The 22,360-nt window shown below is 38.7% G+C and overlaps 2 protein-coding genes across 15 annotated transcripts in view; both read left to right on the top strand.

Moving 5' to 3' along the window:
* rab3ip (RAB3A interacting protein (rabin3)) overlaps window positions 1-2,427 on the top strand; it is a 46,934-nt gene extending 44,507 nt beyond the window's left edge. For 7 of the 13 annotated variants that reach the window (XM_084407360.1, XM_084407362.1, XM_084407361.1 and 4 more), the window contains one exon: window positions 1,934-2,427. In XM_084407360.1, coding sequence (XP_084263486.1) covers window positions 1,934-2,013 — 80 coding nt within the window. In that variant the 3' untranslated portion in view covers window positions 2,014-2,427. Of the gene's footprint in view, window positions 1-1,930 lie in introns of all 13 variants that reach the window. The other 6 variants (XM_084407355.1, XM_084407356.1, XM_084407366.1 and 3 more) reach the window with 1 other exon arrangement.
* Window positions 2,428-9,969: 7,542 nt separating this feature from the next.
* The window catches only part of myrfl (myelin regulatory factor like), a 61,957-nt gene continuing 49,566 nt past the window's right edge, over window positions 9,970-22,360 (top strand). The window contains exons 1-2 of one of the 2 annotated variants that reach the window (XM_084407353.1): window positions 9,970-10,177; window positions 10,764-10,877. In XM_084407353.1, the coding sequence (XP_084263479.1) occupies window positions 10,832-10,877 (46 nt within the window). In that variant the 5' untranslated portion in view covers window positions 9,970-10,177; window positions 10,764-10,831. The remainder of the gene's footprint in view (window positions 10,178-10,763; window positions 10,878-22,360) is intronic. The other variant, XM_084407352.1, reaches the window with a different exon arrangement.

Genomic DNA, 22,360 nt, shown 5'->3' with positions numbered 1-22,360 from the left:
CTTGATGCTGTCTACCTTTACATTAGCGCAAGTAACTGCATATCTGCATAGCTAATGTGACAGCCACATTCTACGTGTAACAAGCTAGGTAACCATAAACAGTAAAGCAACACACTTATATAAAATTTGTTCAGCAAGCCCAGCTCTGTATTGACCATTCGATGTTCATTTGTACATCCAATTATTGAGCAATTATTATGCTTCGCTCGCTCAAAAGCCATGATATCTCTCGTGGACAAACTAAAATCGCGTGCGCGCGTTCTACTTCCTAGCTCATTCTCTCATGGGCGAGAAATATTCTCTGGGCGGGCAAAGCAGAGGAAGGGGAGGTAACATTTCTCCTTATAACGTCATAAGGAGGAGATTCAAGATCAGCCCGGTTGAGCCTCCATTTTCTCAAAGGCAGAGAAAAATAGCAAAAGCTCGATTTACACAGATTAAAATTTCTAGAAACTTTGGGACCATATACAGGCTAGGGGAACTCATATTAATGTTACAAAACCTCAGAAAGTGGAAATTTCATGTCATGGGACCTTTAATAATAATAATAAAAAAATAATACAGTATCCCATGTTTGTTAGGGATTTGAACCCGTGTCATCTAAATTATTGAAACCCAAGTTCTACCACTCGACCACAAATTTACTAGAAAGCCCAAAAGTTCGGTTGTCCATCAGTCAGTGTGTGTGCGCACACGAGAGAAAAGCGCTCTTCATTCGTCTCATTCCTCAATAGAATAGTAAAAATAATCAGTGAAAATAGACTGCGAGATATGCCTATAATGGTCTTTTGGTGTATTTTTTGTGTGTTTGTTATCGCACTGTTCCCATGAGGAATAGGCATCTGTTGCCCACCGACATCTACAATATGAAATATAGGCTATATTGTAGTTGTCTCTATTTTTAACTTTTGATTCTATTTTTCTGTTCTAAAAGTTGGTTCTATTCTGTTTAAAATGTGCTTTTACATATTAATTTTTTGCTTTCGCTAAATTTAACCAATTCTGTTGTAGCCTAATAGGCATATAAAAAAAAAGCATAATTTTTTTTGTTCTAAAAGTTTGTCCTATTCTGTTTTGTTTGTTTATTTTTTTTTACATATGTAATCAGTCCCTTTCTTGTTGAAATAATGAAAAAAAAGTTCCTTGTGCTGTTTTTTTTTTTTTTTTTACAGATAATCTACGAACAGAGATATATTATAGTTCACTGTTCGTTCAAATAATAGTCTATATTTATGTATCGTTTGTTTAAACAACGTTAACCAAATTTTCTTTCTTTCTTTAATAATAAAATTATTATTTTATAACATGCAGTTTCAACTCCACCAAATCTTGTACAGCAAATGTCAATTGCTCTTTTTTATTTATTTTTCATGTTTGTTGTAGGCAATTGCTGCTGTTTTGCACCTGGTGGTCATTTCGCGAACGACTTTGAAATGCGACTGGTTTATACTTGGACTGGGCATTCTGGTTGACTACCAACTGTACCATCATATGTACGCACATACAGCGAGTGCAAAATATATGTCATAAAAGTCTGGGTTTTTTAGGTTCTGTGTTAAAAATGTAAAGCGAACCGGCATTAAATGTATAATTTTCTTTTTTGGTCCGGACCAAAAGAACCAAGAAAACCGAACTACAAGTGTGAACACCCTAATGTCCAAACGGATCAAATCCTGATTAAACGGATTAGAAAAGGTTTAAACCACCATAATCTAAATGAAATTTAAATCGGATTTGACCAATTCATTCCGGTTGACATGGTTACATGTGACTTTTTTTTTTATTCCGACTGTGCTGCTAGTCCAATTATAATCAGATTATTAGGGTCTATGTAAACACAGCGAGTGGTAAAAATAAACATGCATAAGCAGATGTTTGTTCTTATGAAGGTTTCCCCTCTAAAATTGACATAAAGCTGTGTTTTTCCAAGCAGAGCAGATGTTCTGGGAGGTCTTGCTGCTACGGAAGGAGATGTCCAACGCCAAGTTGGGCTACTACAAAGACGAACTGTGAACAGAGCCATAACATTCTTGGGAACGTCATTGTCTTAACCTGGCCACTCCTGGACATGATGGAGTTTACCTGTCCTGTCAGAGTGGCTTCACAGGGACCACCGCACCTCATCATATTTATTGAAGCAGAAGGACGAGAGGACACTAAAGCATGAACTGTAGCTGGAGGTTGTGTTCTCTCTGAAGAATCTTTACAATGAAGGATGAAACACATTCAAATAAACGTGTCTCAACCTCTCTTAGATTGAAATGTTCAGTGCTATAGCTTGCTGTGTGCTGTTGTGTTTGTGTATCTGGAATGTTCTGTTTGTATCCTCTCAGACCACCGTGTGTATTTCCTCATGAGTCTCATCTAGCCTCCTTCATTTTGATTTTAGTGCCTTTCTGGAAGCCTGAATAAAGTTCTGCACCTCCAGAGGAGTATAAACGCTGTTTTTTAGTAGATCGAGTCCATCAACACCTCCAAAGCTTGGACAGTCCTATACCTTGTCCTGGATCGACATTACATTCAGTAACATTAGGCAGTTTTGATTTATTGATGATCACGATATTTTACTTAAAGGGATAGTTCACTTTGAAATAAAATTTTGGTATGTTTTAGCTTACCTCAAGGGCATCCAAGATGTAGGTGTCTTTTTCCGCAGTAGATTCAATTTTGATATTTTTAGGTCAAACCGTTCTTGTCTGTCAGTCATATAATGCAGGTCTATGGTCACTGTCTCAAAGAGCATGCACAGAGTCCAAATTAAAACAATTCCCCATCGTCCAAATTAAACAATTCCCCATCGTAAATACACATTGATGGCCTAAGACACGAAACGAGCGGTTTGTGTGAGAAACCGAACAGTATTTATATCGTTTTTACCTTTTGTACACAGCGACGTCCAAGTGATCTGATCTGACGTGTACGCAGACTTGGTGCATAGATATATACACTAGATGTCGCCTTGGCTACGGCATTCGTTCAATGAACTGCCGTCGCCAAGGCGACTTCTAGTCTATGCACCAGTCTGCGTACACGTCACACACTAGGAAGCGCCCGCGCCCTCAGATCACTTGGACATGGTTGTGTACAAAAGGTAAAAACGATATAAATACTGTTCGTTTTCTCACACAAACCGCTCGTTTCGTGTCTCAGGCCATCAATGTGTACTTACGATGGGGAATTGTTTAATTTGGACGATGGGGAATTGTTTTAATTTGGACTCTGTGCATGCTCTTTGAGACAGTGACCACAGACCTGCATTATATGACTGACAGACAAGAACGGTTTGACCTAAAAATATCAAAATTGAAACTACTGCGGAAAAAAAGACACCTACATCTTGGATGCCCTTGAGGTAAGCTAAAACATACCAAAATTTAATTTCAAAGTGAACTATCCCTTTAAGCCTCTTTTTACATATGCTATCACTTGTTTCTGCTTCTTCTTTGCCTGTGTTTTGATCAGGAGCAGTGTTGCCCGATTGAGTCGATTTCCTGCCCAAAAGCTCACCAAAACCCGCCCAAACCTTTAACTGCCAAAATAATGTGATATAATTGTATTGCCATGTCAATCAATGTTGATAAGCACAGTTTTTATCTCCTTAAAACAAAACAAAATAAAAATAAATCAATTTCCCAGGAAAACTGATCAAAACAGGGAAAATACATTAAAGAGAATGACTAAAATGTCCAGGAAACTGTCAAAACGGCAATCAAGAAATTAACCAATGACTTTGACCGGCAAAAACACATGCATCATTTTCTATGTCAAAAGTAAGAATAAGCCAATTTAAGTGCAAAAAGTGCCCAATATAAGTGATCGGAATAAGCAACGTAATTAGCAGACATTAATGCACACACCACAGCCAACATGTGGCATTCATTGATGCATACTGTATGATAAAATAACAAGATTGAGCTAACCTTTGTGTCCCATATTTGATTTCAATTAAGTCATATTATTTTTGCTCTTAGAGTTGGTTATATTTGCTTTGAGTCATCTCCCACCACACATGTTTTGAGAGTTGGGTCACTCTCCCACTATTTACTGTAGATACAACTTACTTACTGTGTATTTATGCCACTTTGGCATAGCGAACATTTGAATATACAGCTACAAGTTTTCACGCTAAAAAACCATCAGTCATGAATGATCACGTCTGCCTGCTGATCAGCAACTCTGTAGTGGGCCTGTGTGTTTAGTAACGTCATGATGACTGATTTTATGGAGTACATGTACACTTGCATTTTGTTTATTAACCAATTAGACGTTTGAAAACCACCGAACTGACCCCAAACCAGCCCAAGTTGTCCACCTGCCCAAACCCATTTTTACCCACACAATCAAATTCAAAACTGCCCAATTGGGCAGGAACCTAACAATCTGGCAACACTGATCAGGAGATTTAGTACCCTTTCATAAGACACCCCTTACCGTATAACATTAAAAACACGGAAAGCCGTTTCCATAAATTGCAGGGAAAGAGTCTGCTGAATCAAACTCGTGATGTGACCACATATCTATATAAATGACTGGATTGCTCATTGCATTCTAAACTCCCATCAGGCGGTGAAGCGTTCGAGCGGCCATCTTACTATTCCCTACCGACAGAGGGCATCATTGACTTACGGCCAAAAAATTGACCTGCAGCATATCAGTCACACATGAGTAGTCTTTAGGATATACTGTATGTATTGTATGTACATTAATTGATATCAGCAATCGTTATCTGCAATGATCTTTTTGGGCAGGAAAAGGCCCTGTAATATAGAAATCTTCTGCACATGGCGGCACAGGTAACAACTCACTAAAAATGAAGAAATCTATGTAATTATGCAGGAAATATTAAGCATGAACATATTTCTGGGATTATTAGCAGAAATGTATTCGAATAGACATTAAATATTACAATACATACAATCCCTATGTTACTAATTACTAAATTACACAATATTATTAAAAAGGTTTACAATGAATCATCTTGCTCAGAGCAACAATGCTAGGAAATAAAGCTTCATGTCACGAATGTGTAAATGAGCAGACAAGGAAGTGGATCTAAACGCAGGAATACTTTAATAAAACACATAGGGAAACACTTGGAACAGCGAGCCAAGCTCCGCAGCCGTCTGAGCTTGGACCGTATAGTGTATACTGGACCAATATACTGAGCCGGTCCGGCCGGTATAATCCTCCGGCATCAGTCGGGCGATGTTGTCATCCAGCCCGCTCCAAAAATAGTCCAGAAGCCGGGCGTCATCAAATGGCGCTAGATGGCAGCAAGCTGAAAGCCCGTCTAGATCGGTCCAAAGGCGGCATCCAATAGAACGGGTGAAGGTCTCTGTGTGTTACAGTTTTTCCGCATGGCAAAGTCATTTAATTCTATTTAAGCTTTTATCTGACTCCATTTTATCATGACCTCGAATTTAAGTTAGATTGCCAATTGGTTATTGGTCAATTATATAATAGTTTAGCAATACATTTGATTGTTCTATTTAACTCTTTACTTATATTTTACCCGTTCATATTAGGAAGCTTTGTTGCTCAGAGGTCCTTATGCCTTGTTTAACATGGGTCTCACGATCACAAGCTCGCCAGCTTCGGTCACCAAACAGAGGTAATTGCTATATACCTGAGATCGGTCGCATTCACGCTTACACAATCAAATATACTTTGGTATAGCCACCATGGAATTGCATACACTTGAATTTAACGTAACGTTTACTTCAGTAGAGGCATGGCCACTACTACAGATATTTCAACCAACTTTACTTCTCTTATAATAGCTTTGGATTGGCCATGCCGTGGTTTCCCACGGACACTTATCTAAAGTAACATTAAATTAAAACAGAGGTAAGACACAGCCAGATTTAGATTGGTCAAGCAGCACTTTTGCTGCCCTAAACGAAAATTCACTTCTTGTCTTTGCAAAACCAAGTACACTTGAATTAGTGCCAAATATTAGTAGTCACTAATCTGATGCAAAACTTGCAGTAACATACGAATCCGTTTAATATACTTGGGGGAATAATTTCAGAGTCAGTCGGAAAAAAATCAAATGTAACAATTTATTATGTCAGGTAAATGTATCATGCCAATTTCATAATCAGTTAATAAATACAAAACATCAAATGCTTTGGAATAAAGAGAGATTTCGTGATGCGAACCTGACATTCTAAAATACATGAGGAGGAGTGCCTGCATACACTCCGCATCACGGGTTAATTTGAGTTACAAATCGCCCTGAGCCTCTTGTTGTATTTCTTTACATAGAAACTTTGCATTCAGAGTTTACACCTTTTTGGAAGCAGAATGCCATTTGCCTGGAGGACCCACACCTTCTCTATGTGCAAGTTATCTCTAAACTCTTAAGAACTTTATTACCTTTTGGTTTACTTCTTTGGGAATGAGACATTTGTACCAGTCGCACTGAGACATTTCAAATGATACCAAACATGTACTGTATGATAATTAGTCACACTAAACCATATAGATTTTTGGGTGAATATCTGGTGATCTCAGCATGAGAGAGAGAGACAACATGGGGAGGTGATTGACTTGGGGATGCTAGTTTCTCAAGTGAGAGTCAAATGTTAATTTCCAGGAAGGTCCTTTGTCTTCTCTGGAGTGGTCGTTCCTCAACCAGACTGGTTGCATTTCTCAATTTTTACAAAGCCAAGAACTCCTCCACGTAATTTTCGATGGATCGGCCGCCCTTAAAAATAGAGCAAAGCACCCTCACAGGGTCCTGGTTACTTTCTGCTAGATCCATTATTTGGTTAGTCTTTCTGTCACAAATGTGTAAATGAGCAGACAAGGAAGTGGATCTAAACGCAGGAATACTTTGATAAAACACATAGGGAAACACTTGGAACAAGTACACGTGACGAAACACCACAATTAACACCTACAATGACTAACAAAACAAGTGTAAAACAAGTACTATATATACACAGGGAAGACTAACTTAACAAGATAACAAGGGGTCATGGTAAATGGGAAACACCTAGTGAAGACCCCTGTAAATGCCTGTGCTTTCCTTCCTGCAGGAGAGGTTGGAGACAGTGTTCATTTTGTTGACGAATAATTTTCGTCATTATTATCGTCTACATTTTTTCACATGACAAAAACTATGACGAAAATCTATTGACATTTTCGTCAACAAATAAAAACTAGACGAAAATGTTAAGGAGGGACGATTTGGAAAGAGATACAGTCAGAACTGATGTCCTGCGTGTGTGGTAGAAGCGCACATTTTAATTGTAACATGCTGATCTACCCGGCGGGACATGAGTTAGCATGCTCTTGATGCATTGTCTTATAAAACGATTCAATATGTAAACATCTGGGAGAAGAGCAGATAGTTAGATGGATAGATCTGAATAACCATGACAACTTGAAAGAGAGCTCTATTCGGTATGGTTTTCTGTGCACACACACCTGAAGTGCACAGCCATGCACACAGAAAGAAGCCACCTCTTACAGTGCGCAAGAACTGAATTGAGCTCTCTTTCGCGTCTGAATGGACAAATACACACAACATTATGTCAAAATGTCAGTTTTCTTCTGTATGTAGTACTGCCCCAATGGTCATATGTGTATTTTCCACATTACCTCCCTACGGGCAGGATGTGGCCTCCGTAGCGTCCGTTTACATCTGGACTAGGCACGCTTCCCCAGTGTTATCCAACCAGTCGTGGCTGAATAGGGTAAAGCAAAAAGAAAAGCAGCTATTGACCTTCCACTTGGAAAGTTCTGTCATTCCATCCCACCAGGTACGGAGGTCTGTTCGACTTACATGGGTCGCTGGGAATGGTTAGTGGTTGTGGTGCTTTCCATAGACATAACGTCAATGTCGTTGTCCCCAAAAGGGAACGTCTCGGTTACTCTTGTGAGCCTAGTTCCCTGAAGGAGGGAACAGAGACATTACGTCCCTCCTGCCACAACCCTGTACCACCTGCTACATGCTGGAATCCCATCTTGGCTCCTCAGTGCAAACCTGAATGAGTGAGTTGCCGGCCATCTTATATACCTGTATGTCCAGGGGAGTGGCTTGGGATGCAAATTTAACTCGCCAATCTTTATTGGCCTGTTTTCTTACTATATGATGTTTTATAAACAAAGTTTGGGAGGAGCACGTTCAAATAATCAATCCAATCTACTAGTCATCAAACAATTATGTCTACCCTAATCAGCATGGCAAGAAGTATATATATATATTCACTCTGTCAACTCACCTAATATTCCTTGACAGTTTTCCAGCATCCCTCCACCACCCCGACTCCTCACTCTTGGCTCAATCTTTTACAGCCAGGAATACGGGGGGAGTTCTCTGGGTTCGGGCCGAATACCGAGCCCGGAGCCCTCTCCTCGGACAGCACGCCAAATATGCTTTTATTCTATCTGACTTATTTGTAAGTGTGAACTAGTGAAATGAAGGTGATTGGGCTCCCAAGTGAGACCCCATAACGTCAGTGTCGACGTAACATCTCTGTTCCCTCCTTCAGGGAACGAGGGTTACAAGAGTAACCGAGACGTTGCATATGGTAAAATCACTGAAATAAACAACCTCTTGTGGTTTATTGCTTAATTAAATTGTAAAAGCATCACTTTGAAGATTTACTTCAAAGTGTAAAAAAAAAGTTAAAAAAGTGTTAAAAACCCTAACGCCATATTTATAACGTCCCCAAGCAGCTATTTCCAGTCATGCAATTACAGCTCCGAAATCTCTGTAACTGTTTGTTGAAAATACATGTCAACAACTTATTCAAACTCAGAAAACATCATCATGGGATCATAAGTTTAGTATAAACTAATAAGCTATTGGCTCTTTTATCTGGAAGGCAGAACTGTAATTGAGTGTTACATTTTCTCCAATTCGTGTACTGGCAAATGAATCCTACTGCTGTTTTATTATTTACCAAACCATTGAAATACTTTGAATACATAATAAGCTGTAAAGAAATATCTCCTGGTGATAAAACATCATAACAACAGTAATGATAACCAGTGGCGGATCCCGGCATAAGCAATATAGGCAGACGTCTAGGGCGGCATGGGGCACTGCCTGGACATGGCGCACACAGCTTTCAGACACGACTTTCTTCCCTTCTTTATTGTTAATTTGAGGCAGTTTCCTAGGCGTTATTTTAATGACAAATGTCGAGAATGCATCTATGTAGTGCACAAGCGTGAATCTCTCCACTCGCATGCCAATTTGCTTCGAGTTTGCTCTTGCTCAAAACTGGACGATCCCTCTCAAATATACAGTGTTCTCTTATAAATTGCCTCTGCTCTCCCCCAGATATTTGTGTGCGCATACTCAAACTTTCCTGTGCACTCGTGAATCTCTATCTAGCTTATTTTTAACATAAGAAATTTTGTAAGTCTGTTATGGTGCTTGATAATCCAAATGTATTTGCTATCATATGTTATTATTATCAGAATTATAAACACACTGGTTTGTAGTGCAAATAGTTTTACCGCTTATACTGCCCTTTGTTATTCTTCCAGTTATTTACCTATAGTGGCTAATGAATCAGAAGTCTGGAACATTCAAAGAAAATAGCTTACTTCTGCATTACAAATTAATCAGAATAGACTTCCATGATTGGCATGTCTGATTTCGCATAGGGCACCAAATAAGCCAGAACCGCTTGAACGATATGATAAACTATATAACTATGAGGATTCTGTCTTGAATATGGTCCATATACAATAACTAAGTATATTTGTTTCTCTCATCGTAATATTAATGCTTTTGCTCCATTATTTTCTCCTGTCAAATCCACAGTGTCCAGGATATCATTGATCTATTTGCACAGAAACACACCCATCAATCCCTTCAGCTCTCGCAGCATGTCTGTGTGCGATTACCTCATAAAGCAAAGCTTCCTTTATGGCCTCCTACAGGTGTTTGCTCGAATGTGGGTGGATTTTGTCTCTAGGGTCAGCGAACAAAGTACATGCGAGACTGCGTAACAGCTGCCATTTTCAATGAATAAGAACTTCTTTTTCTCTTTCTATATACATTATTATTTATTTTAATGTAGGAATATATAGGGGCCTTCACTAGAGACCATGTATCTGTGGTGTATCTGGAGTTACTGATGGATTACACTTGAGCTGCTCACTTAAATGGGTCGAAACCAAAAGAACCGACATCTAAATTCTGGAGGAAAAGGTAGAATCTATTTTTGTATAAACCGGAAAAAAATTGAAATGTATTTTTGTTGTCGTCATATATATTATATTAGCAGCTAGTAGTGATTACTTTAGATTTACGTTTTTTGATTTACACCTACATTACATTAAGAAGCTAGTACAATATAGCTAAGTACAGGATTCTCTTAAGTGGCCATTTCTGTTGATCAGATGTGTATGTGTAGTTTGCGCACAGCCAGATCACCAAAACTGGTTGCCGCCATTCCAGGCCATTATCACTGTGAGGGCGTATATTTTCAGTTTTGTTCTATTTTGACTTTAAAATGGTCAACATTAGTTGACGCTATCAATGATTACAACAATATTATTGAAGTGGATCAGTCTAAACTGAACGTACTTTGTGTGAGATCATACAGTTGTGTTTGTCACATGACATAAGAGGCACAACGAAAAGGAAATTAATGCCGTCATGTGCTTGACACGAACAAGCTTTCGATCTTTCTCAGTTTCTCCGAATTGGGGAAAGGTAAAGCGATAAGTATTTGAGTAAGTTCATGCTATCTCTCCATGTCTAAGATACAACCTGTCCTGTGTCTTTCACATAGGGAATTTACAGCAGTTGGTTTAAAATAAGCAGCACTAAAAGAAATTCAGTAGACCCGGAGCTGATTCAATGGATGTTCTTGGGGAAAATGAGGCACTGCAGCAATTTTTTAATGGTAAGACACCTAAACAACATTCACCTGTTTTACCTCGGACCATATTTTCATGTTTTCTTTATCTTTTAGTTAAGCCATAAATAAATGAACATAATAATAATGATATATATTAATGCATAATTCATATTCTTACATAGTGTAAATAATACAAATACAGTAATACAGTACATGTTCCTAAATTTCTTCAATGTAGAAATATTCTTTTGAAAATCTTTTGGGTTTGCAAAAATATAAGAAAAAAATCCATCTATGAGGTCAGTAAATTAAATATTACTGTGCTATGTAATTGAATAATTTGGAAACTGTAACTGTTTGCTTCTTTAAATGTATGTTAATGTATAAAAAAAGTGTATATCAGCCGTTATCTCTGAAATCTGGTTACAAACCAGGAATTTGCAAACAACCTACTGTAGATTAAGAACTATATGTTAGTATTTCATGGAGGTTGTGTTTTACATGGTCTTCATGGCATTTATAAGCATAACAATCATATAATGTAGGTGGCTGTAATCTATACAGTGTGAAGGTACAGTTTACTATATAGTTCAAGGTCACGGATCTATAAAACAAGTCAGAAGAGCAAACAGATCAAGGCCCATTATGTGAATACACACGTTTACTGTCTCCTTGCTGTTTCTATACAGTATATTATTATCTAGAATTTTAGAACTGAAATGCATTTTATCATTGTACAGGTGAAATGAATAACATTGTTTATATCATTACAGTGGCACCTATAAAGGGGTGGGATATATTAGGCAGCAACAGTCAGTTCTTGAGTTATTTGCCAGGTGGTTTTAATGTTGTGGCTGCTCAGTTTCCGCCTTCTGTGAAGCTCTCTCAGTCTGGTACTGATTGTTTGTGTCTGTACCATCATCATCAGTGCTTTCCTTCAGTCAGTTTAAGCCAATCTATGATTATTGTGCATTCAGCCTGTTTTGCCATTCTCATTATCCTTTAGAGTGGTTTTTGTCTAAAATTTGTTTCTCAGTCCATAATTTGTCTGAAGTGTCAGTCCATACTTTAGTTATCTGGAATGGTGGCCTTTGGAAGCGGTCTCTGGATCAGATCGTCTGTGTATTGTGAGAGGTTCTTCATGTCTCTTTCCTTTTTTGACATTATTGTGATGTCCAGGTATTTGATGATTGGTGAGGCATGTTTGTGGATCTTTTGAAATTTGTGACCCTGGACCATAAAACCAGTCACATGGGTACATTTTTTGACATTGAGATTTATACATAACCTGAAAGCTGAATAAATAAGCTTTCCATTGGTGTATGGTCTATTAGGATAGGACAATATTTGGCCGAGATACAACTATGAAAATCTGGAATCTGAGGGGGCAATAAATAAAAAAATCGAAACATTGAGAAAATCGCCTTTAAAGTTGTCCATTTATGTTTGCAATTGTGCTGCATTCACTGACAAAAATAAATGTTTTACATATTTACAGTAGTAAATTTACTAAATATCTTCATGGAACATGATCTTTACTTAATATCCTAATGATTTTTGGCATAAAATAAAAATCGATCATTTTGACTCATACAATGTTTTGTTGGCTATTGCCACAAATATACCCATGCGACTTGTGACTGGTTTGGTGATCCAGGGTTACATTTCTCATAAGTGTCTAAGCCAGGAAGTCTGTACTTCATTTTGTCTACAGAGGTAGATGGTTGCAATGTTGAGTCTTGACCTTAGAACTATACAACTTATGAGTGTAAGCCCTGGATTCAATTATGCGCAGTTAGTTATAGTTGAGACGCCATTCACATACTGTAGCTATGGTTACAAACTTGAATATAGTAACAATCAAGAAATGAATTGCTCATGACATCATAATTAAAGCCACCATGCCATCTGATTTCAATGCGTAAACATTACTTAGCGAGTCAGTGTTCTTATATTTGAAGTCTCTCCCTGTACATCAACACAAATGTCATTTTAATGGTTGAATAACCTAGCCTGACGTCGTCATACTTTCTAGTCAGAATATGAGTCTGATACTGCTCCATTGGGCTGTGATTAAGGGGCGTGTTTCAACCGAACCAGGAAAGAAAATGCCTCTGCGCTCAATAGATGGATAGACCTACAACCAATCAGAGCAGCGGAGTAAGTGACGTATGACGTGACAAATGCCTTGATTGCGGTTCTCTGTTCCTCTTTTAAAATGAATGCGCTGTCAATATGTTCTATAACAGACGCGATGGCGGAATCTACACATCTTAGTCATCTTTGTTGTAAACGAATTCAACCCAAGCGCTCTTTGGTGACATTGGTGACATGGATGATTACGTTACTGCTGTTCATCTGTCCATCATTGTATAAAGCCCGCCCTGACAATTTGATTGATTTAAATAACCATTAAAAGCACGTAAATGGTTATTTATTTAAAATTGGGAATTTTCCCTGCCTATTAAAAGTGTGAGCAAACTACATATTGGCTTCAGCAAATGTTAAAAGTGCTCATTCTGAAATCTGAATACAGGTTTATGCTTTTTTTAAGGTATGTGCATACAACTTAATTTGCCATTGCCGCCAACTACAACTTGCATTCACTGCAATTATGTAATTATGTGTTAGTACAGTATTGTTTTTATAAGTACAGTAACTTAATTTAAATTATTCGAAAGTGGTTTGGTCAACAGCAGATAATAAACAATTATAACAACTCTGTTGTTACTTCAGATCACATACTCCTCCATTCCGGCTTCCGAGGTGAACGCTGCCGCTATTAGCTGCCGATGCTCTGGGGGAATTTTATTTTAGTTGTTTTATTACTATTTTAAAAGCTATCATCTATCTGTCATCCACCTGTGCATTTACGCTAACTACAGTGAGTTTGGACCATTACATTGGTCGCTACTATCGGTGCTACTATCTGTGCAATGCTTTTTGCGGCTGCCGGTTTGTCTGCCGGTTACTGACCTCAGATTTTCCACTCGAAAACATTTCCCTCTGGCGCGGGAAACAACTATATGAAGATCATCGAGCTGTTAGAACGGATTAATTATATCTGGGTCATCCTTTCTGCTATATACCACCCTGCGGTGTTGATAACAGTGGTGTAGTCTAGTTTTTTGTAGTGAGTATACTCTAATATAACCCCCCCCCCGCCCCCCGTTTTTGAAATTTTTTTTATTTTAAAATACATTTTACTGTGCAATTTCTTTCTAATTAATTTGAGTTAATTCGACCGAACTTTATTTTGGTGGGTTGTAGACATTTGAGTTTCTGTGTGTTTTAATAAACTATTATTATTATTATTATTATTATTATTAGGCCTGAAGTATACTCCGTGCAATAGTAATATATTTCTGTTATAATTTCTTCAAGTTATACAGAACTTTTATTTTGACAGGTTGTCGTAAAGACATAACAGTTTCTGTGTGTATATGAAACGAATGAATGACGATAGTTTTATCAAATGAAATGGTGAAATTATCATCAAGTGACTCTCATAGCAGCTCTGCGATGAAATGCACATGTGTAGCTTACATCATGTCTCAATACAGTGAAAAGCTGAAAACCCCACGAGCGTGAGTCACGCGTGCTTCTGTGTGTGTGTGTAGTGGAGGAGCACACTGAGCGCTCATTCCCAGAGACGCGTAGAACAATTGCAGTCTCTTTTAGCTTTAATATTCATAGACACTAGTCCATATCGAGATTTCATTCATTGTACAGCAGCTACTTTTGATTTATTCATTCAAAAATAGCAAATTCCGTGACGTTCTGCTTTAGCAAGTTCCATTTGTGACTGGATTCCGCGATTCGATCCGTCGCTTCGCAAACACAGACGGGGTGAATTTATGAATGAAAGTGTGAAAGTTCTGACACAAAACGAAGTTGATACGTATCCTCACGCCTTTTTAAGTGGGTATACGCAAATCCTTGGCATTTTCTAGTGGGTATACAGCGTATACCTGCGTATCACGTAGACTACACCACTGGTTGATAAGTATATGATAAGTTGGATAAGTTGAACTTATCCAGCTCCGCTCCAATCTTTTTGAACTTCCGTCAGCTTTACATCCTCACCCAGATATTGTATCAACCACGTCGGAAATACAACCACCGTGGGTCTTGGTGGAGCTATACCATCGATGTATATACCACATATACTCATGCTCAATATGGTCATTCTGGTCGTCTAATCCACGTCCAGCAAGGAGGTCCGCACAAACTGTCAATCATGCCTGACCAGAACAGTTAGCAACGATATTGGTAAAAACAATCTCTCCTTTGGATTACTCAATGTATGATCACTCTCCAATAAAGGACCTCTGGTGCATGATTTGCTGTCTGACTCTAAGTTTGATTTCCTCTGTTTATCTGAGACTTGGCAGAAATGTGACGATTTCCTTCATCTTAACCAGTCTGTTCCTCCGAGGTATGTTTTTGTTTGTAAATCCCGCAGGGACAGGGAGGAGGTTTAGCAATACTTCATAAAGAAAAATGGAAAGTATCTCAGCTAATTGTGCCTACATACTCTTCATTTGAATCCATTTCCCTAAAAATTTCCCCATTTCCTACTATTCTCATGACTATTTACTGCCCCCCAAAGTACAATACTATCTTCTTAACTGAACTTTCTGAGTTTCTGACTCATCCATGTTCCATGTCTTCAAATGTAATCATGCTGGGTGATTTTAACATGCATATAGATAATGTCAGTAATGCAAGTACAAGGGAATTTTTATCTTGTCTGGAGAGTTTTGGTATGCAGAAATTTACTAGCTTGCCCACTCATTCAAACAGGCACATCCTCAATCTCATTTGTTGTTCTGGCATAAATCCTTATGTTACCCTTTCTGATTTGGCCATGTCAGATCATCTGCTGATGTCTTTTTGCACCCAACTGACAGTCTTCCAGATAAACCTGGGTTGCTCTCTCACATTTAGGACCTTGATGTGTCTACTTTTGCTGATGCCATGTTTGCCATGTTTTCCAGTAAAGCTGATCTTTCTACTGCTGATGCACTTATTTCCTATTATAATAATGGACTAACTGTGATTTTGGATGTTTTTGCACCTGTGAAAACCTGGACTGTTTCTTTTAATCATTCTGCTCCCTGGTTTAACCCTGAACTTTGTGAACTTAAAACTAAAGGCCGTAGGTTAGAGCGTCTGCATGCCAAATCTGGTTTTACTGAACACAAACAAATGCTTGCTGACTATATCCAACATTACATGGATGCTTTGTCTAAAGCTAAATCTGACTATTATTCTAATATAATTGGAGCTAGTGAAGGGAACTCTAGAGCTCTCTTTTATATGGTAAAAAATATTTTACGACCACCTGACTCTTTGCCATCAGATATGTATTCTACTCCATTTGACAGTTTTATGTTGTTGTTTTTTTTAGTCTAAGGTTAAAAATATTCACCAACAATTACTTGCAAGTAACTCCGGTTATGACTTCCATTATCCAGTCTTCCATGTGCCCCCACACTCTGCTTTCTCTACTTTTTCTTTACCACCTGCTGTGGGGATACTGTGTCTCATCCGGAAATCTAAATTTACTACCTGTTGGTTTGACCCTTTACCAACTCGCTTAGTTAAAGCCCGTTTACCATATTTATCTCCATTAATTCAAAATCAAATTATTCACTTTTCACTTTGTAACCATCCAACTGAGAACTCTCAGAAGGACACATCACACATCAATTTATAAGGGAGGACTCTATTGACTATAATGGTTTTAACCAGACTCAGAAACCATAAGTCCAAACACAGAAGTAGATGCAGAAGTGTTTATATCAAATATTCCACACAAAACCATCAAAACAGAGAGTCAACATATGAAGATAGTTGCATGTATAAGAGAGGAAACCCAAGGTCTATCTAGGACCACGGAAACAGAACCGGAGCACACAACGTTTTTAATAATTTATTAATAAATAGCGACTAACGTTTCGACGCTCATGCGTCTTCTTCAGAGTGACTCTGAAGAAGACGCATGAGCGTCGAAACGTTAGTTTTCCCTTCTTATCACACTACCCTGGGTCCCATTATCTACTTTGAATTTATTAGACACTGAAGCACCAATTTTAACCTGAATATACCTTTCAGATAAAAAAACTTTTGACCCAATTAAAAGCTCTTCCCTTAATACCCATTTTATCTAATTTAATCAATAGCCCCTCTTTCCATACCATATCATAAGCTTTTTCCACATCCAAGAAAACTGCCATAATCGATTCCTTATTTATCATAGCTTTTCTAATTTCTGTTTCCAAGCAAACCACAGGGTCCATTGTTCCCCGTCCTTTCCTAAAACCACTTTGATAAGGGGATAAAAGATATTTACTTTCTATATAAAATGTCATTCTTTCTACAATCATCCGTTCCATAATTTTCCCAACATGCGACGTAAGGGCAATGGGCCTGTAGTTTGCTGGATTCGTTGAATCCTTACCTGGTTTTGCTATAGGTATAATAATAGCCTCTTTCCAACTTATTGGTAATCTCCCTTCTTCCCAGCTCTTATTATATAAACCTAAAAGTTTCATTTGCATTAAAATTCCAAACTGTTTCAACATACTATAACTAATCTGATCTTTTCCTGGAGCAGTTACCTTAGCTTTATCTATTGCCCGTTTCATTTCGCTTAATGTAAAAGGGGAATCCATAGCATCCTCTGTACTTTCCTTTCTTATTAGTGCCTCTGGGACTGGGTATGCATCTCTAGTCACTTCTCTACCTCTTTTTCCAGCCTCTGACAGATTATTTGAACTATGAATTTCAACCAAGGCCTTAGCTATGATATCAGCTTTTTCCCTATTTGTTACTGCTATGGTTTCTCCTGATTTTAAAACTGGAAACTGCCAGTCTTTTCTAACTCCCCTCATTTTCCTTATCATTCCCCACACATTTCCTAATGGAGTCGTTCTACCTATTTTATTACAATATTCTCTCCAACTGTCTCTTTTTGCCTTCTTAACTACTTTCCTATCTTGAGCTTGGGCCTTTTTGTATTCTATTAATCTTTGGAAGTTATTCTTCAGCATTTTAAATGCCCTATTTCTTACTTTAATGCTTTTCCCACACTCTTCCGTCCACCATGGAACTGGTTTCCTATTCATTTTTCCTTTGCTTTTTGGAATACATAAGTTAGCCACTCTAATCACTACTTCTTTAAATTTTCCCTCAATTTCATCTATATCCTGGCTTAAATCAATTTCACTACTCGCCTCCTCACATAAATATTCAAATTTACCCCACATAGCCTTATTTAATATCCATTTATCCTCTCTTCCTTCTTCCCTCTCATCCTTTCTCACACATAACTTACATAAAACAGGAAAATGATCACTACCCATAGTAGAGTCCTCCCATAACTCCCACTCACAAATACCTGCCACCTCTTTTGACACTAGTGTTAAATCAAGTGCTGAACTTTTACCTGTGTGAACATCTATTCTTGTGCTTCTCCCATCATTAATGCATACCAGATCAAACTCATCCAACAACTGTTCTATTATTATACCATTTAAATCAGTTTTCCACCCTCCCCATAATGAACTATGGGCATTAAAATCTCTACATAAAACAATGCGGTCACTTGCTAGTTCAACAATCTGATTTAATTTATCACCATCTAATCTTCTACATGGATTATAATAATTTACCACAGAAAACTTCTCTTGCTTAGTCCATATTTTAACAATAATATACTCTTCCTCCCTTCCTTTTGATATAATTTGATATGGAATATTCTTCTTGATAAATGTAGCACACCCACCCCCTACACCATCTTCCCTATCATTCCTTACACTAACATAATTATATATACTAAAATCTAATTTCCGTGATAACCATGTTTCTTGTGTACAGATTACATCAGGTGTAGTTGGTAACGAACTGATAAAATACTTAAATTCCTGCCCATTTGCCACCAGGCTTCTTGCATTCCATTGAAGAATAAGAACCATAATATCAGCCAACAAATGAAGCTTCCTGACTGGCCTGAGCACTTAGCTCATTCCTCACCTCTTCCCAGGACAAATCATTCAGGCTAAGATGGTTCACTGCTGCCTTTACTATTATTTGTATCCTTTCCGTTTTTGACTTTGCCTCAGTTGTAGCATTGATGACCCCTGCTATAAAGATGACTAATTTCCTTAAATCAACCAGAACTTTACCCCCTTTTATCTGTTCATGTTGATCATTATTCAGATTCTCACTTGCCTCATTTACTACTCGTTCCTCCCTGTGATTCACCAGTCTAACGGCCTCTGCATATGATATTTTATTTACCACTCTGACCTGCTGAATCTCAACCTGCCTTTTCATTACTTCACATCCCCCGTATGCCACACTGTGATTCCCTCCACAGTTACAGCATTTCGGTTGCACATCCCTTATACATTTCTCATAATCATGATCCTCACCACATCTAGCACACCTTCTTTTCCCTTTGCAATTCATGGCTGTGTGACCAAACCTCTGACATTTAAAACACCTCAAAGGTTTAGGAACGTATTCTCTCACATTATACATCATATACCCTAGAGATACTTTGTTAGGAAGCATTTCATCCTCAAATTCCAACAACACACTTTCACTTACTTGTCTCACCCCATTCTTAAAGCTGGTCAATCTTCGGGCATCTTTCACTTTCCCTCCTTTTAAGTTTGCTTTTATTTCATCCACATTTACATCAACAGGAATCCCCCAAATCACCCCCCTATTCCACATGTTTCTCTTCTCCACGCGACTAACACTACTTACTTTAAACCTTCCTATCTCCTTCATTCTACAGGCCCTTTCTCTTTGATCTTTATTTTTGCACATTATTAGAAGGTTTCCATCCCTCAAAACTTTGGCCATTTTAACATCTCCCACTTGTTTTTTTTTTAAATCGTAGTCAACTTCACTGGATTCATACCAAGCACTCCATTTTCTTCCCCAAATCTAAGTATTACTTTGCACTCATCATCTATCTTCAAATTATCATCCTTTCCATCAACTTTAGTCATCATCCCTTTGAATTTCTTTGACCCCTCTTTTCCACTCTCACCACCCCGTTTCTCTCTTATTCTATCTATCTCCTGGCTAAACTCCATATGATCTTCATTCTCAGTGTCATCCGAGTTAGCCCATTCTGGCCCATTTCCAGCACAGCTTTGCCTACTCGACATCGTTGTAACCCCTTTGTCACGTTTCCCCATTTCTTCCAATAAAGTTCCTTGTCTTCTCTTCATTAGGTGACAGCAACTCGAAGAACTTTTATCATCGCTTCTTCAACTTTTCCTCCCGCGTAAACTTTCCGAAGGGTAAGCCCCCAGTATCCACCTTCTGCCTCACATGCTCCAACTTTACTTCTCCCTGCCTTTTATCCAGAGGAGTAGTAGTCTGGAGAGCCCCCTGGAGCATGGTAGTGGTACTACAGCTTGAAACCATAGTAACCGCTCTAAGGGCCGTTACAACTTGTTTCTGGTTCTGTACCCTCCTCTCTTAAATCTGCTATTATTACTCCCATACTTAAAGTGCCCCTATTATGGTTTTTCGAATATTCCCTTTCATGCAGTGTGTAATATAGCTGTTTGTGAATGTAAACGTTGTGCAAAGTTGTAAAGTCGAAAGTGCACGATAAATAAAGTTATTGTCTCCCAAAAGAAAGAATCGACTCTGAACCGCCTTTACGAGTCGTTTTTCATTCGAATCCTACTGCTTTACGGTTCTACGTCCCTAGAAGATACATTTCCATAATGCCTGCCTATATTGTACGTTGTCCGCCTGCCAACAAATTGACCAGCTCTCAAACGTCATTTTACTGACAATTACTTCTCAAATCTCTGTGTTCAACGCGGTATTCGCAAAACGCTTGCTCTTGAAAGATGGTACAGTACCCAGTTTATTTGACTCTCATCTCCCATTCGCTTCAAAAGCCAGTTGTGCTCGCGCCATGGTGGATTCGCTATTTACATGGCAGAATTTGCAAGCAGAAAAACTGAACACTTCTCTAGCGAGGAAATGGATCTGCTCGTGCTCGAGCCGGATTCCACCAAAGTTCCCTGAGGAAGCGTGGGAGGAGGGTAGCAGTGATTGTGTCCTCGTCTTCTGGCATCACAAGAACGGCTGTACAATGCCGAAAAAGGTACAATGATGTCAGGAGACGGGGAAAACAAAAGCTTGCCGCTAATAAAAAACAGCAAGTGGCCACGGGAAGAGGACCACCTAAAGCCACTCCGGACCTAACCCCAGCGGAGGACATCACTGCCTCTATCTTCAGTGCTGAAAGCATTGAGGGATTTGGGGGCTTAGAGTTGGGCGTCCAAGGTTATGCAATGATAATAAAAAAAAAAAAAATGTGTACAATACATTCAGGCTTCTTATGAAAATATTTTATTTGACCAGCAACAGTCATAAAATAAATTAACTTGAAATGTTATGCTCCTGCTGGTGAAGATTCTGCTGCCTAACCCAGTGAACAACCATCATCAACGTTGAGAGGAGAGGCGAGGTGACCCAGAGCACGACGCGAGAACATCAGCCAAGAGGACCACCCATTCCTGGTACTCCAGCAGGCCGGCTTAAACATGCTGGAGAGGGAATTGGGTATGCGGAATCAGAGTGTGCGGTGCATGAACACCCACTTGGAGATGTTGCTGATGCCCCTCAGACGCATTGCAGACAGAAGGGTCGCTGAAGCAGTTGAGCGCATAATACCTGCAACATCTCCTGCAGCACCTCCTCCATCCACCAGATCTTCTCCGTCCACCCGATCCATGACCACACTGCGCTCTGATGCTCCTGGACCCGCCATGGTGCTTCCCGCCTGCGAACCCGAGGAGGAAGAAGATTGTTGTAAAAAGAATTTGCGTCAATTTTTTAATTTATTTATTGAAATGATTATTTTTTGTTATTAACCCTATGGGGTCTGAGGTGTTTTTGGGGTCCTTGAGATGTTTTGACATGCCCTGACATTTGTGCTTTTTTCAGTTGCTTATAAACATATTAATGGCAAAGGTGATTTTTTTAATCAAAGGCATATCTGACATATATATCGTAAATAAAGAAAAGAATATTTATACAAGAAAAAAACAAAAGCTGGATCAGGGGATGTAGCTCAGTGGTAGAGCGCATGCTTCGCATGTATGAGGTCCTGGGTTCAATCCCCAGCATCTCCAAGCAATGAGGAACTTTCCATTACTTTCTTTGCTTGGTTCTTAAACATTGGAACCGTACATGTATGCATTCCAGTGTTGACCTTTATCACCTATACAATTTGATTTGAAGGCACTGGTACGTACATAACAGAACTCAACTTTCACCATGAGGGCATGTAGCTCAGTGGTAAAGCGCATGCTTTGCATGTATGAGGTCCTGGGTTCAAACCCCAGCATCTCCAAGCAATGTGGAACTTTACATTACTTTCTTTGCTTGTTTCTTAAACCTCGGAACCGCATATGTATGCATTCCAGTGTTGACCATTATCACCTATACATTTTGATTTAAAGGCACAGGTAGGTACA

The sequence above is a fragment of the Rutilus rutilus genome, assembly GCF_951802725.1.
Source record: "Rutilus rutilus genome assembly, chromosome: 4".
NCBI lineage: Eukaryota > Metazoa > Chordata > Actinopteri > Cypriniformes > Leuciscidae > Rutilus > Rutilus rutilus.
Note: the sequence above shows the minus strand (reverse complement) of the source record. Positions and strands in the feature narration are given on the sequence as shown.